The sequence below is a fragment of the Mesoplodon densirostris genome, chromosome 8 (assembly GCF_025265405.1).
Source record: "Mesoplodon densirostris isolate mMesDen1 chromosome 8, mMesDen1 primary haplotype, whole genome shotgun sequence".
Classification (NCBI taxonomy): Eukaryota; Metazoa; Chordata; class Mammalia; order Artiodactyla; family Ziphiidae; genus Mesoplodon; species Mesoplodon densirostris.
The window spans coordinates 526,152-541,415 of NC_082668.1; the positions used below are offsets into that span (position 1 = coordinate 526,152).

At 49.9% G+C, this 15,264-nt stretch overlaps 1 protein-coding gene across 1 annotated transcript in view; it reads right to left on the minus strand.

Moving 5' to 3' along the window:
• Positions 1-15,264, minus strand: part of FARP2 (FERM, ARH/RhoGEF and pleckstrin domain protein 2) — an 88,969-nt gene that overhangs the window by 23,678 nt on the left and 50,027 nt on the right. Inside the window, exons 9-13 of the mRNA XM_060105720.1 lie at positions 10,112-10,207; positions 7,877-8,040; positions 7,466-7,534; positions 6,872-6,929; positions 4,435-4,666 (exon numbers count right to left, since the gene is read on the minus strand). Of these exons, the coding sequence (XP_059961703.1) occupies positions 4,435-4,666; positions 6,872-6,929; positions 7,466-7,534; positions 7,877-8,040; positions 10,112-10,207 (619 nt within the window). The remainder of the gene's footprint in view (positions 1-4,434; positions 4,667-6,871; positions 6,930-7,465; positions 7,535-7,876; positions 8,041-10,111; positions 10,208-15,264) is intronic.

The window sequence follows — 15,264 nt, forward strand, 5'->3', positions numbered from 1 at the left end:
GGCCCGTGTGCGCCACAAGACCGGAAGCACAGCACACCTGGTGCTCAGCCACTCCTCCAGGTAGCAGGTGAGAAGGTGCCTGCGGTGAAAACCACAACACACACGGCACCAGAGCAATTAAAGGACTTTGCAAAGTGACGATCTTGGGGATGGTGAAAGTTCTCCGTGTTCAACTTTTTTGTGCGGTTTTTATTGCCCATCCCTCCATCATCACTACCATTTTAAAAACGTGTGTTAACTGGAAAAAGGAATCCTACTCTAACCCTGCGCTGAGAGAATTCCTGTGTGATGTGAAAAGGCCCACACAGGACGCGCCGTTACCTGCTTTAGTGCCGTCAACCTGACTAACGTGAGGCTGTGCTGTTGTTAGACTCTGGAAACTGAAAGACGATCACAGACTTGACAGCTAGTAAACATAAACAGTCCACGTAAGCGGAGTGCGTCACTCCAGGGGACTCGGCGGGGACGGTGGGCACCGCCTCTGGGCTGCGGTGACGGTGCCGGGCTCCCCCGCGGGCGGAGCAAAGCGCATTGCGGCCGTGCGCTCTCAGCGGCTGGCGCCGGCGTGAGAAGGGCTGCTCCCAAGCCTGTGGGTCCCACGCCAGTCTGCACGTTCACCCTGTAATCCAGGTCTACGGGGCCACCCTTCCAAGGTGGGGCCACCGCATAACATGTTTTCCAAAGAAAAGGCAATCACGATGAACAGCCTTCAGCAAACCCAGCAAAGGCCCGCTGCTGGCCTCACTCAGAACCATTCTGGATATTTTAATGCTTCCTATAAACCAGCTCTTACTAGACAGAACACGACAGTGCCACTGCTTGAGCTACAAGCAGAAAGACCGGACCTGTAGGATCTATCCTTCAGGCTCACTTTCCCGGTTGCTGAGGGGTCCCCTCCGGGAGGGGGCTCCTCCCACTGGAGTGAAGGGGAAGGAGGGCTGTGGGCAGAGTCCAAAGAAGCCACAACTGATATTAAAGAAACGGTTTCGGTGTAAAAGGAAAGCTGTAAAAGTAAACACATCGTGAACACTCTGGAAAAGGAAAGTTGTTCAAAATTTTTCCAAATCTGACCAAAGAGCTAACCCTGAATCTGAAAATAACACCTTCACCAGCAGTGTCCACAGAGCGTCTGGGATGCTGGGCTCGTTCTAGAGCCACGCTGCCCATGCGTGGAACAGGGGGTCAGGGGTCGGGGTCAGCCGTCAGTGCAGCTGCAGGTCCAGCCTCCAGGGCTGCAGGGCCTGAGGGGCAGACTGACGACAGCCAAGGCCGCTCGGCTTCCCTGCGAGTCACCGGCACAAATGGGAAAGAGGAAGAGGAGACAGATGGGCTATCTCGGCCTTGAGCAGCACGCGGACCGGGTCTGGATCCCGATTTGAGCAAACCAGACGTCGGCCAGCACTTTGTCCACCTTGTGGGGTGACATCTGCGTGGGGCCAGTGAGGAGGCGCCTTCTGTTTCAGAGACACATGAACGCTGAGGAAGGTGGTCAGCGCGTCAGGCCCGCTTTATAGGAGGGGGGCAACACCCGGGGGGACATGGTGGGGGGGCACAGGACGGCCCCGCCCAACAGGCTTGGGCTTCACTGATATACTTCCTTCCGCTTCTGCATATCCTGAAAACTGTCTAAACAAAAGCTAGAAAATTATCCCCAGAAAAAGAAGTTTCTTGGAAGAAACAAGACAAAACCTTTAACAGGAAGGCCCAGTAAAAGACATCTGAGAACAGGACTTATTCAGATTCTTCGACATGGGACGACGACCACCCCCCCTTCCCCCCGCTGCCCCGCGTCCTGCAGCCCCGGCTGCTCCGCTGGCTCAGACCTTCTGCCCAGACACCAGGACAGGCTGCTTTAAAGACAAAAGGACACTCTGTTAGTTCGGAGCGTCGGCGGGCACAGTCAGGAGACAACAACCAACCAAGGACAGAGGCAGCCGTTGTGTCAACTAAGATTTAGGAAAAGCGTTGGATGGACAGCATCTGTATCGGCTCCTTGCCACACACACCCACGGTGCATCTTTTCAGTGACACAAAATGTCCCAGACGTGCCATCCTCACCAGTGACGTCAGTCACGGTCACACAGTCTCTCCACAGACGCCAGCCAGTCAGCACCAGTGCAGACAGACCCATGACCTGGGGGGTGCAGGGGCGGTGGGTGTGAACGTCCCAGGACCGGAGCCACGAGGGACATGGCGCGGCGGTAAGGCAGCTGCGAGGATGGAAAGTACCGGCCCATTAGGCTGAAGCCCCTGCTGGTACCCGACTGACACCATCAACACCATCGACACCATCTGTGGACGGCGACCGAGCCTGCAGGGAAGCCCCGGCATCTCCACGCGGCCGCCGGGAATGGGGTCCACACACACGGCGAGGATGGGACTTTCAGGAAGAAAACTAACCTTTAAACACGGCGCTGCTCCACCAGGTGAGACCGGGAAGGAAGCACAAGACCCAGTCCATGGACTCGGTGACAAAGTCCGCCCTCAAGGGGGCCGGCCATGCAGCCTGTGCTGAGCGCTGGCCCGTCTGTGGGGTGTGGAGCGCAGTGCCCCCAGGCCTGTCTGCACACATGACCTTGCCCATGGCCTCTGGACGGATGCGTGCGGATGGGGTCTATCAGAATCAGCCAGCAGCTGTGTCGGGTGCACACCTGGCCGGAGGAGACACCATTGCTACAATAGGCTAAGCCCCCTGCAGCTGGGGGAGGCCCCGGGTGCCCAGGCCCCACAGGGAACAAGCCCCCGTCGGCCCCAAGGAAACGGCTGGCCGGCTCGAGCTAACGCCATGCCTCTTGGGCCGGTTGGTGTGTCTGGTTCTGCCTTCCCTGCAACCGAGTACGTGGCGTCCCCCAAGGAAGGTGGAAAGGACACAGTCCCGCTTACACCGCAGGTTAAACCAACGCCTCTCCAAGCACGGTCCCTGGATCCTAAGTCATGGACGCAACCAAGCCTCGGGCACTGAGCCGCCCTGGGCAGTCCCAGACCACAGCACAAGGAGGCCGCAGCCCCCGCTGCCCTCCCCAGGATTTGCGTCCTGTGGGGCCTAGTCAAGATTTCGTGCAGTCAAATCCGACAAAACCTCCATCATAATTAATCATGGGTCGCACACCTCACCTTAAAAAGCAGCAACAGGCATAAGGCATACATTCCATTAAAGGTCAACATGAATCAGAACCGTGTAACATTCAAAACACATAGCACCACTTTAGCTGAATCAAAGCAAATGCCAGAAGAATAAAGCTGCAAAGGCTAAATGATCAGCCCCAAAGGATGGGCTGGAGATACTCATCCATTTTAAACCTGCTGCACAGCTTTTAACACCGCTCCAAGCTCAAGTTTTAATTTTTTGGCATTCCAAACAGAACAATCAATCAGAGAATTAGGGGGAAAAAAGAATATCTAGCCATGACCACAAATCACTTTCTGTATCGAAAGCCGACAATCTGAGCCCTCACCCCCCGAGCAGGTGAGGGTCACCCAGGAGGGAAGCCGGGAACGGTCAGGACAGGTTTTCATCGACCTGCTCTCCAGCAGTCAAATTCTTTATGTTACTCTGCAGATCGAAAAGGACTCTCTCTCCCCTTGTCTGAGCAAAGGGGTTACCGAAGAAGAGGCTCACATCTAGGGGGGCCTCAGCCTCGGAGCCCCACGAGTCTGTGTCGGAGCCGCTCGGGTCCTCAGCTGTCATGGGCGGGCAGCTGAGCTGCTCTAACTGGTCGACGATGTCTGAGAAATGGAAGGCCGAGCTGGCCTCGGAGCGGACCGAGCAGGCGGGGAAGTTGGCCATGGAGCTGGCCTCGGACTGGGCGGCAGAGCCGGGTGTGTGCGCGGACAGGCTGCCGGGCAGCGGCGCATTGCTGAGGGAGCTGGTCTCGGACCGGTGGAGCCGGAGCGAGCTGGCGGCGGACGGGCTGAGCAGGCGCTGCATCAGGCTGGCCTGCGCCTTCACCTCCAACAGCTCCGAGGTGTTGGCTGGGTGCGCGTCGCCAAGGCTGCCCTCCTCCTCGGACTCAAAGCCGCGCGCCCCACTCCCACAGGCCGGCTCTGGGGAGGACCCCTCCGGGCTGGACGGAGCAGACCCCAGGCGGCCACACAGCAGGGCCTGCGGGCGCAGTCTGCCAAAGGGGAAAGGAAAGGCCTCAGAGCCTTCGGCAAAGAAGGAGATGTCTGCCAGGCTGCCATCTCTGAACTCCTCGAACGCCGGCAGCTGGGCGCTTGTCAATGTGAAAACAGGGCCCCCCTGGAGGCTCTGCCGGCCACACGGGGGCCCCCCCCTGGAAGGGGAGGGGCCCACAGTCAAGGCACCCTCACCATGGCCACTGTGACCCGCACGCTCCCTGCTGGCCCCCCCTGCCTCTAGGCCTAGGGCAGCGCGACTCAGCCCCTCAGTACTGCTGGGGCCACAGCTCCACACGCCCGGACCCAACCCGACACCTTGGCAAGGCTGGAATGCAGGCGGCCCGGGGGGCGGGGCCGCGGCCACGCCACTCCTCTCTGCAGCTGGCCACCTGGCGCTGGGAGCCCGGGGCCCCGTCGGGGAGCCGCTGCTGTCCTTGGAACCGAGCAGGCCCACGGAGGCTGGAGGGGAGGCGGGGCCCGAACAGAAGGAGGCACTTGTTGAAGACGGGGACGCGGGAGTCCTTGTGCCCTCGGTGAACAAGACGCTCTGGGGATCAAATCAGGAGAAGAGAAAAAGGAACACGTGAAATGAGCAATTACTGCTGGGAAGTTGCAAAGCTAACGGGGCCCAGATGAGCACAGCCGCACCCACACATTTCTGTCACAACTTCTACAAAGGAGGGCAGCAGGTCAGACCTTTCCTGTTAGAACTGAAGATCTGTAAATGCAGACAGGATTTCAAACGGACCCAGGATCTAGTTAGGTCCCTTGTAAGTCCACTTTTTTCTCTGCGTTAGGCATGACCTGTCTACAAGAAAGGCCATTTCCACCACTGAAGGCCCTGAGTCTCCCTGGCACCCAGGTCACCCTGAAGTTGCCTGGGGCTGTCTTTGGGCATCATTGTTCCCCTGGGGCTGGGCGGCTGGAGGAGGGGTGAGCTGCCCCACTCGGCTACCCAGGCGCCCTCCCCCGCCCTGCCAGGGGTCACCAGGGGACAAAAGGCATCAGTGCATCCACACACCGCCCGGGCAGCAAGGGCCAGGTCCGCACACGGAGCTCCTCGCCGACGCCGTGCACAGGAGCCCCGGGCATCTCGGAGGTGCAGGAGTGGCCCTGCGTATGAGCAGGAAGAGGCTCACAAGCGGGGCGCGGGGTGCTGGGAGGGGCAGTAGCCCCACCGTGCTGCTCGCCACGCCGGGCGCCTGCGCTGTGTCCTGGCTCACGGTCCCACACGCAGGGACACGGAGCAGCCCTTCCCACTCACATGTCACCGAGACACAGCCGTGTCACACCAGCACTGACAACATCACAAGGGGGCGGTCAGACCAAAGCAGAAGAAACAGCAGCAGCAGCAGCACAGCGACCACCCCTTCAGAGACAAAGCGGCAGCTCTCGATCCGTAAGATTCATCTCTTTTTGTGTGTCTACCACATGGCTTTTTCCTAATCATCAACCATATTCCATATTCTCTGTGACTTTTAAAAGACAGCATCAGAGAACTGAAAGCTTAAATGTAACTTTTAGACTACTCACAAATTTGAACTTTGTTAAAGAAACAAAAATAAGTTCTTTTAATTTCAGTTGATTTAACAAGGAATTCCAAAATAGAAAACGTACCTAGAAGAGTTAAAGAATGTTGTTATTTAAAAGACCCGATTAAAAAGAAATTTAGGACACACGAGCTTTAATATATGAGGTTCAAGTGTAGCTTCTAGAATACTATAACAGTATAAATGACAAAACTGTCAACGCAAATCAACTTTGTGCAGCAATTAAAATGTATAAATATGAAACTATACGGCTGCACACAGAAAGTTATGAAATAACAGTACATGAAAAGAGCAAGATTCTCTGCAAAGATATACTTGCATGTGGCGGTCAACACGCAAACGTGAGCACAGGGAGAGGCAGTGGAGAAGCAGACCTGAAACACAGTCATCGACGTCCCAGCCTCACAACACAGGACTGTCACGTCTGGGACACTGTGGCCAAACGTCTCCTGTGAGTGTTTGTGTGCGCCTGTGTGTACCTGTTTTAATATAGCTGTGATCATGTCAAACACACAGGCATACACATTTGTTTCCTGCTTTTCACCCTTAAGACAATAGTAAAAGATCCACTCAGTGAACACGGCTTCACTAAGCAAATCACCTCCCTAAGCTGGCATTTAACCTCACTTTGCACTTTTATAGAAGTAGTATTTCTCAGTTGTTTTCCTGACAACAAAAAGCACTGTGTCCACTGCACAAAGAGAAGAAAAAATACACAGAGAGAAGCACAAAGAGAAGATAAAAACTGCCTGGATCCAATCGCTCAGAGATCATGTTTGACGCTGTGCATACACTTCTCTTTTTAAATCAAAATGAGGACATGACCCAGGCTGCTTTGCACCCTGCTACTTTCACGTACTGACATTTTCCGGGCGCGTCCTGCTCATGCACTATTCTCCCGAAACGAGTTTTAAAGGCTCTTGAGTAGCACCTCGTGTGGACACGCCCAGAACTGCCAGTGACTCAGCCGGCACAGACGGTGGTCGCTAGGAGTTCTCGAATGACAAACAACACTGTCACACATCTCAACGCACAGAGCTTTCTCTTCACTCAGGACTCCTTTCTGCCAACAGGGTCCCAGGATTGGAATTTCCACACAAATGACAAAGCTAATTTTAGGACTCTTGTTACAACATTGCCAGATTATTTCCCCAAAGAGGACAGGTGATTATACCGTGTACGTTTTACGCAGAAGGACTGACCTGCCTTGGCAAGTTGGCATTTAGGGCGCGGAGAGACATCCGGGTCTTGCTGTGCTTTCTGCAAACAGAGAACAGGCTGTGAGCCCCCAGCCCTCCTCGCCTGACCCCTGTTTCTAAAGCAGCACATGCCGTGCCGCGAGAAGGACTCGCATAAAAATGTGGCCAAGCCTCTGTTAACATGCCATGAGGCACCTAACTAGAAACGGCAGGATAAAAGAAAACAAGCATTCAAACAAAAAATACACGTTCAGAAGAGGTGAAATTATCCCCTTCACACTGAAGGAAAAGTTCCACGTGCAAAGAAACAACATGAATTTTCAGATTCAAAGTTTACCATGCTATGTAAAAACATTACATCTAAGCTAAGCGATACAGACTAGAACCAACAAGCATTATCTGTATCTGTACACAATAACTGTAAATAACTGTAAAATACAAACCTATTACCATTAAAATAAATAAAAGAAACAGAACTCAAGTGCCAAAATACAAGTTTACATATTTGAAGTGATTTTTATTCAAATACAGGTTAAAGTATTTAAAACGTTAATTTTAAAAGCCCACACTTTTCATCATGAAGATGAGAAAATTTACCTTTCATATGGAATCCTCTTCATCCCACCATCTTTGACATAATCCACTAGTTGCTTCTGAGTTCTTCCACTGTGAAAAAAAATCAGATTTTAAAGAAAAGAATAAACAGTAATTCACAGCATTAATTTTTCACAAAAGCAAAGGAAAAGTAAGACTTGCCCATCCTCTCTCGTAAGTTTACACATACATTTAAAAATTATACTTTGCAACAAGCATAACCAGTTTTCTGAACAGTTTTTATGAAGCCTATTTTCCCCACTCTTTTATTTGATATGCTTTCTCCAGTTTTACAATAGCTGCAGTCTGTGTGTAGTTCTCTGGAACATTCACACCACCTCCTTCTTGGCTGAGGCTGTTCGGGTTCTCAGTCCCACAGACAAGGCCCAGACCTGCCTGGCACAGCTGCCCCACCTGTATCTGAAGGAGGAACCTCTGCTGAAGAGGATGGCTCTAGCTCTGGGCTTCGGCTGATCAGAAAGTCTGAAAAAGGTGTGATACTCTACACACGTCTTCCAGAAGTTCTTACACGCGTCCCTACTCCCCAGCACGAATTCCAGGGTGTCCTGGTAAGGCCCCTGGGAACAAAAGACAAAGGTTCAAGTTACTATATCAAGAATAAAATCTAGGAAGGCAAAAGCCTACTCCAAAGTTAAAGATTAGGACGTTTTCTTCCTCAAAGTTGTATACAAAGACTTCTGGTTCCATTTACATTTAAGAGAAGAAAAACACAAGGTATATATTCATTGTAGAAACATCAGGAAAATGTGGTCATCTACAATTACACGACTGCTAACATTCTGAAGTTTATCTCTGTAACCTTTTCCCACTTAGGAAACTAAGGCATCTTTCCAGGCTGGCTGACGCATTTATCTATTATCACCCAATCATTCTCCTGGGGGTTTTTCTGGGATGTTTCAGATGCCCAGGACACACAAGGTTTTCAGGCTCACAAACATCACCATGAAGAAACTACTGCATTGTCTCTAATGGCTATTCCTTAGGATAAATTCCTAGAAATGGTATATTGAGCTCAGAAACAATGCACATTTTTGAACCTTATGATATATTATTACCAAATTACTTTCCAGAAAGAGTATAATACTTTGACTCCTATGTTTAATCTTAAAAATCTAAGGCTTAGGGATATAAAACATAACCTTGCCAGGTGCAGAGATAGAGACACAGTCCGGAACTTTGAAATATCATGCTATTCCAAAGAAGAGTTGCTTTGGAATATAAAGCAGTAATTCTCTTCTTTCCCTGTCCTTTCAGAATAACTGCCAGAAACTTTTTTTTTTTTTTTACTTACAGAGAAAAAAAAAGCAGCCTTTTACTTGTATTTTGTACATGTTTTTGGCATTCCTTATACTTCTCTCTCATCCACAGAAGAAATATCTGAGTAAAAAACAATTAAGCTATCTGTTCATACTTTCTACCAAACACACTTATACATCGCACATGACCCTGGGGTTTGACAAAAGCTAATCAAGTGCCTTTGAAAAGCTTAGGTGAAGCCTCTCCTCCAGATTGGCCCAGAGCTCTGATCTCCTGGAGTGTGTCTAAGCTGACAGCCTCCTAAGCTTCAATCCCACGGCGGCTCAGCTAACCTACATTTTATTTACTAACTTCCTTTGTACAGTAGACATGTAACAACGTGGACATCTTTGAATAGTCTGACGTACTGGATTTTTCCAACTATCAGACTGTACAGACATTTACTTTTTCCCCTTTTTACTAATTTCAGTAAATTTATATTTAATTATTACCTTACTGACTCACAATCTCAAAAGAAAGGAACATTTATTTTCTGAAAATCAAGTCTACTTCAATTAGAGCTACTAAAGGGTCAATTTCTGAATCAAAGACACACGAGAATATTGGGAACGCCCCTCTCTTCATTCTGGACAGAAGCTCCAACACTGATTTGCTGTGGAGCTTCTTCAGATCACAGCTAAACACTCTGTATTTCAGCTTTATTACCCAAAGAAGGACTGGCTGTAATGGACCAACAGTTCTCAGCAGCCCTGGGAGTTTGTCGCACGTGCACTCTCTCAGGCCAACCCCACAGCTGAGTCTCGGCGTGGGGCCGCCCCCGGGGATGCCGATATGCCCCCTAGGTGAGAAGTGCTGGGCAGGTCACCCCTAAGCCCGTCCCTAGCCCTGAATCCTGTCCTTAAATTCTTATGTGAGTTATGCTGAAACGATATATAAAGTAATTAAAGGGACTTCCCTGGTGGTGCAGTGGTTAAGAATCCTCCTGCCAGTGCAGGGGACACGGGTTCGAGCCCTGGTCTGGGAAGATGCCACGTGCTGCAGAGCAACGAAGCCCGTGCACCACAACTACTGAGCCTGCGCTCTAGGGCCTGCGAGCCACAACTACTAAGCCTGCGTGCCACAACTACTGCAGCCCACGTGCCCTAGAGCCCGTGCTCTGCAACAAGAGAAGCCACCTCAATAAGAAGCCCGTGCACCGCAACTTAAGAGTAGCCCCTGCTCGCCGCAACTAGAGAAAGCCCACGTGCAGCAACAAAGACCCAACGCAGCCAAAATTAAATAAATAAATTTTAAAAAGAAGTAATTAAAAACTCAGTATGCTAGCAGGGTAAATTCTCTTATAATTTAAAAAGTTTTCAAAATAATACTTACATGGACCTCTGGGTGGAGTTTGATAAGAAACCTTTTCCTCTTGAAGCTGAGCTTTCGGAGCCTGGACCAGTTGAAAGTGTTGATCTTGGTGCTGCTCTGAAATTCAGGAGACAGACGTTCGTTGAGGAACACATCTGTAACCTAGACGCACGCACATGATTTCTCATGAAACAGAGAAGGTTTAAGTCACATCCTTGCCAGAAAGCACAGCAAGCCCCTGATATTTTATGTTCGGAATGACTGAATTAAAATGTCAATACTAAACATACTAATCTCTCTGTTTTAGGAAGAAAACTTTCTTTGATAAAGCTTTATTACAACCTCTTTTTTTCAGTGTTAACAGTGAACATTTTTGAAGCCCCCCTACTGCGAGGACAGCGGCTGGGAGGGGCCTGGTGGTGGCGGAGCGGGTCTGGAGCGGAGCTGGGTTTCTCACTGAAGGGAAGAGGGAAGGATGGAGGGATCCCAGGGGTGCCGGATGGGACCCGGACCCAAGGCTGAACCCCCGACTCTCCAGAGTGGGCACACTGGGCAAGGACCTCAGCTTCTAAACAATTTTGTCCACTAAGGAGACCAGGGCCCTTTGCTCTTCCAGGGTGGGGCAGGCAAAGAACAAAGGAACCTGTACCATCTTATTGTGTAAGAAAGTAAACAAGTGCTCAAAAAATGACGGGGAAATGTCAAAAGGACACAGGAGGGACTTCCTTCCCTGGTGGTCCAGTGGTTAGGACTGCACTTTCCAATGCAGGGGGTGCGGGTTCGATCTCTGGTTGGGGAGCTAAGATCCCACATGCCTCGCAGCCAAAAGACCAAAGCATAAAACAGAAGCAATATTTTAACAAGTTCAATAAAGACTTTAAAAATGGTCTACATCAAAAAAATCTAACAAAAAAGAAAAGGGCACAGGAGCCACCTGAAGGGACTCCCTGATGTGGACCAATTTAAAGATCAAAACAAATAATGACAACAGATCAAGTATCAGATTATAACCCGAATTATAACTTGAGTGATAGTACGATTATAATGCAAACCCATGAGTCCACAGTGACGTAAAGACAATAAACAAACGAGGAGAAAACCCTTCCTTCTAGGATCATGAAGAATGGAATTTAAAAAGCTGCCTTTTGGCAATCATCAGGGAAGTTTACAGTCTTCAAGTATCTCTCCACAAAATGCTTACTAATTACAAAGGATAAAAAGTCACTTTGCAGCAAAGAAGCCTGTCAAACGCCTTCCAACCAAGTGATGGATACCGGCACGACCGGCAGTGGGACAGACAGGCACCGGGGGCCACCTCACGGCTGGACCAGGCACACTCTCACTTCTGGGATTCACCCGCCCAAGAAGCTTAACTAGGGTCTGATCGTCAGCAGGTACTGGGAGGCCCATGTTACAAAATGACTGGCCTCGAACCTTCCAAAGCATCAAGGTCGGGAGAATCAAGGAGAGAAGGAAGAGAGTTCCAGACTGAAGAGGCCAGAGCGGGATCCTGACTGGGCAGAGCGCTTGACCTTAGAAGGGATCTTCTGAAGCCAACGAGACTGGGGCAACTGGTGGAAGCTGGATGCCGTCTCTGGGGAAGGAGCACCTTCTACTGTTCTCATATCCTTTCTATAACCTTGAAACGTTTCCAGAATTAAAATGTTAAATGTACTGAAACACTTTTCTGGCATTTTCTTTTCTATTCTTGATTCTCATGACCATTTACTCTTTTCTACAAATTCAAGATGGGGGGTGGCAAGGTGAAGAATGTTTTCCCTTCAGAGATACTAAAACAAAAAAAACAACAACAAAAAAAAACCCCCCACAACAACTTAAGCAATTAAAGAGGAAGGAGGCACTGAAACATGCACGACACGGACAAACTCTGAGACGGGAAAGCTGTCAGGCACAAAGGCCATTTACAGGAGTGTCCAGAACAAGGAAATCAGCAGAGACAGAAAGCAGATTAGTGGTTGTCAGGGGTGGGCAGTGACTGCTACGGTGTATGGGGTGAGGCTGGGATTTAAGCGTTCTGGAGTTAATGGTGACGGTGACACAATTCTGTGAATATACTAAAAACAACTGAATTATACTATTAAATGGTGAACTTTACGTTATGTGTGAATTATATCCAGTTTTTTAAATTCCCGAGTTAAGAAGTGTCCTTGAGGCCAAGAAACAAATGACAGGGTCTAGATGAGACCTAAGTATCCCAGCTCCCAACACTGTCCAGACACGAAGTCACTTCAACTGCTACTCAGAGTAAAATATTCGAGGGTTTTCAACTGTGTTCTCAAAAAAGCAAACAAAACCACCAAAGGATAAAACATCAACAAAAGAAAAGAAAACGCCCACCGACAGCTCTCGCCTCTAGATGGTAGGTGCCTAGGGCAAAGGCTTAGGAAAGCAGGTGGGCACAGGAGGGGCAGGGAAGGGCCTGTCCTCCCCAGGAAGACACAGAGAAGAGCGACAGACACACTGTTCCCGGCTGCAAGCTTGCCTTCTCATTTTCCCTTTGGGTCAAAATAAAAAATCACCATATCCCAGGGCTTTAACCGAGTCATAAATCAAAAGTGGAAACAAAGAATCCATGGATGCCTGCCCTCACTCTGCCCTGGGCAACCCTGACCCTCACCGAGCAGTGCAACACTCAGAGCCACTGCTCTCATTTTGGATTTTATCAAAAAACTCCATGGCTCAGCTCTAAATGCCAAATAAGACCTGAAACAGAACCCAGAGACTCGGGGCTCTCCGGGCCACCCTCAGGCCTGCTCCCCCGGACAGAACCGCCTTCCGGACCTGCATCTGCATGTCCACACAGCTCGTTCAAGGCTGCTACTGTACCCTGCTCCGAGATCTCATCTCCTGGACCTCCACCCCTCCCCACACTCCCTCCATTTTTGGTAAATTTAAAATTCGGTATTTATATTACTGATCACTTAAGTATTGCTTGCAAGTTGAGCCAACCTGAATTATAACTATACTTTGCTCCTTTGCTTTTTAAAATTAAATAATTAATTTTGGCTGCTTTGGGTCTTTGTTGCTGCACGCTGGCTTTCTCTAGTTGTGGCGAGCAGGGGCTACCCTTCATTGCGGTGCATGGGCTTCTCATTGCGGTGGCTTCTTTTGTTGTGGTGCACGGGCTTCAGCAGTTGTGGCACGTGGGCTCAGTAGTTGTGGCTCACGGGCTCTAGAGCGCAAGCTCAGTAGGTGCGGTGCACGGGCTTAGCTGCTCTGCGGCATGTGGGATCTTCCCGGACCAGGGCTCGAACCCGTGTCCCCTGCATTGGCAGGTGGATTCTTAACCCCTGCGCCACCAGGGAAGTCTGCTCCTTTGCTTTTGTTTTTCCTTGAGTCACTAACTGCCTCTTTTCATTTGCTTAATTTCTAGGTACCCAGCGCTAATTCAGCCCAAACCTTCCCCGCAGACCTTTAAAACTCCTCGATATGGTCTAAACCATGAAGCCATCGCTCAGTTCTTCTCCCTGCCCCTTCACAGGCCACACCTCCCGGCTTGCAGGATCTCAGTTCCCCAACCAGGGACTGGACCCCGGGCCCTGGCAGGAAAAGCACCGAGTCCTAACCACCGGACGCCGGGGAGCTCCCCTGATCAGCCCTTTCTTGGAGGGCGCCCCCGTGCTTATGCTGACGAACGTTCTCCCCATCTGAGCACAGCCCGCCCCTCTGCCTTCTCCAACCTGAGTCACCCTGTTTCCTCAACTCTCATCCGAGTTTCTCTCTCCTCCAGTGTCAGCCTTCAAAAGGCTGTGCAGGAACTGAATTTCTGAAAACCTGCGTATCTGAAAACGCTTTCATTTTCTCTTTGCACAGGAGTCACGTTGTACAGGGCAAAGAATTCCGGGCTGGAAATGGTCTTCTTTCACGTGTAGAACCTCCATCTCCAGCTTCCAGTCCTGCTGCTACCAGCCCGGCAGCACTCCAACTGCCCCCACCTCTGGCAGCTCACGCTGACGAGTCCTGCTGCCATCACACTGGGAATCTGCAGGCACCTTCAACCTGGAACTTTGTGCCTTGAGTTCTGGAAGCTTTTTCTCGTGTAATTTCTTTAACAATTCCTCCACTGCTTTTTGGTTCCTGCCTCTAGAATTCTGGGATGCTGGACCTCCTGGATGGTGCTGGAATTTTCTTTACTTTTCTCTCCCAACTTTCACCCTTTATCTTTTTTTTGTGTGTGTGGTATGCGGGCCTCTCACTGTTGTGGCCTCTCCCGTTGCAGAGCACAGGCTCCGGACGCGCAGGCTCAGCGGCCATGGCTCGTGGGCCCAGCCACTCCGCGGCATGTGGGATCTTCCCAGACCGGGGCACGAACCCGTGTCCCCTGCATCGGCAGGCAGATTCCCAACCACTGCGCCACCAGGGAAGCCCACCCTTTATCTTTTATTCTGTTCTGTGGATATTTCCTCAACTGCATCTTCCAAACATTCTCGTTCCGCCAACGTGCGTCAGTCACTCTTGTTCTCCGTAACTGCCCTGCTCTCGTTTCAGAGATGCAAACTTTTCCCTTATTTCTGTGAGGCTTTTTAGAAAACGTAGTTCACACAAATTGAAGGTCTGCGGCAACCCTGCACTGAGCAAGTCTATGGGCGTTGTTTTTCCAATAGCATTTGCTCACTTCGTGTCTGTCACATTTTGGTAACTCTCACAATATTTCCAATTTTTCATGATTATATGTGTTATGATATCTGTGATCAATGATCTTTGATGTTACTGTTGAAAAAAGATTATGACTGTCTGAAGGCTCAGATGATGGTTAACACTGTGAGCAATTAAAGGATTTTTAAATTAAAAAAAAGAAAGAAAACATAACACAGTAACATACTAACAAGGTTCAAATTCTTAAGGTACCAAAACTGAGTCCAGAATGAACAGGCCCCTCTCCCCACTTCTAAAAGCCTGCAGGCTATAGTAACCATCCTAGGGGCAGCCAACACCAGTTTATTTTCTAGGGAATAAATAGAGTGTGTGTGTGTGTATAAGTTCCCCTCTTTTCCCCATAAGCGGTAGCAAATTCCACACACAGTTTTGAACATCTTCTCCATTTAACAATACATCTCAAAGAATGTTTCGCGTATCAGGACACAGCGCATGCAACCTTGGGACAGTTGTCCAATTATCCCATAATATGGATGCACCACCATTTATTTAACCAG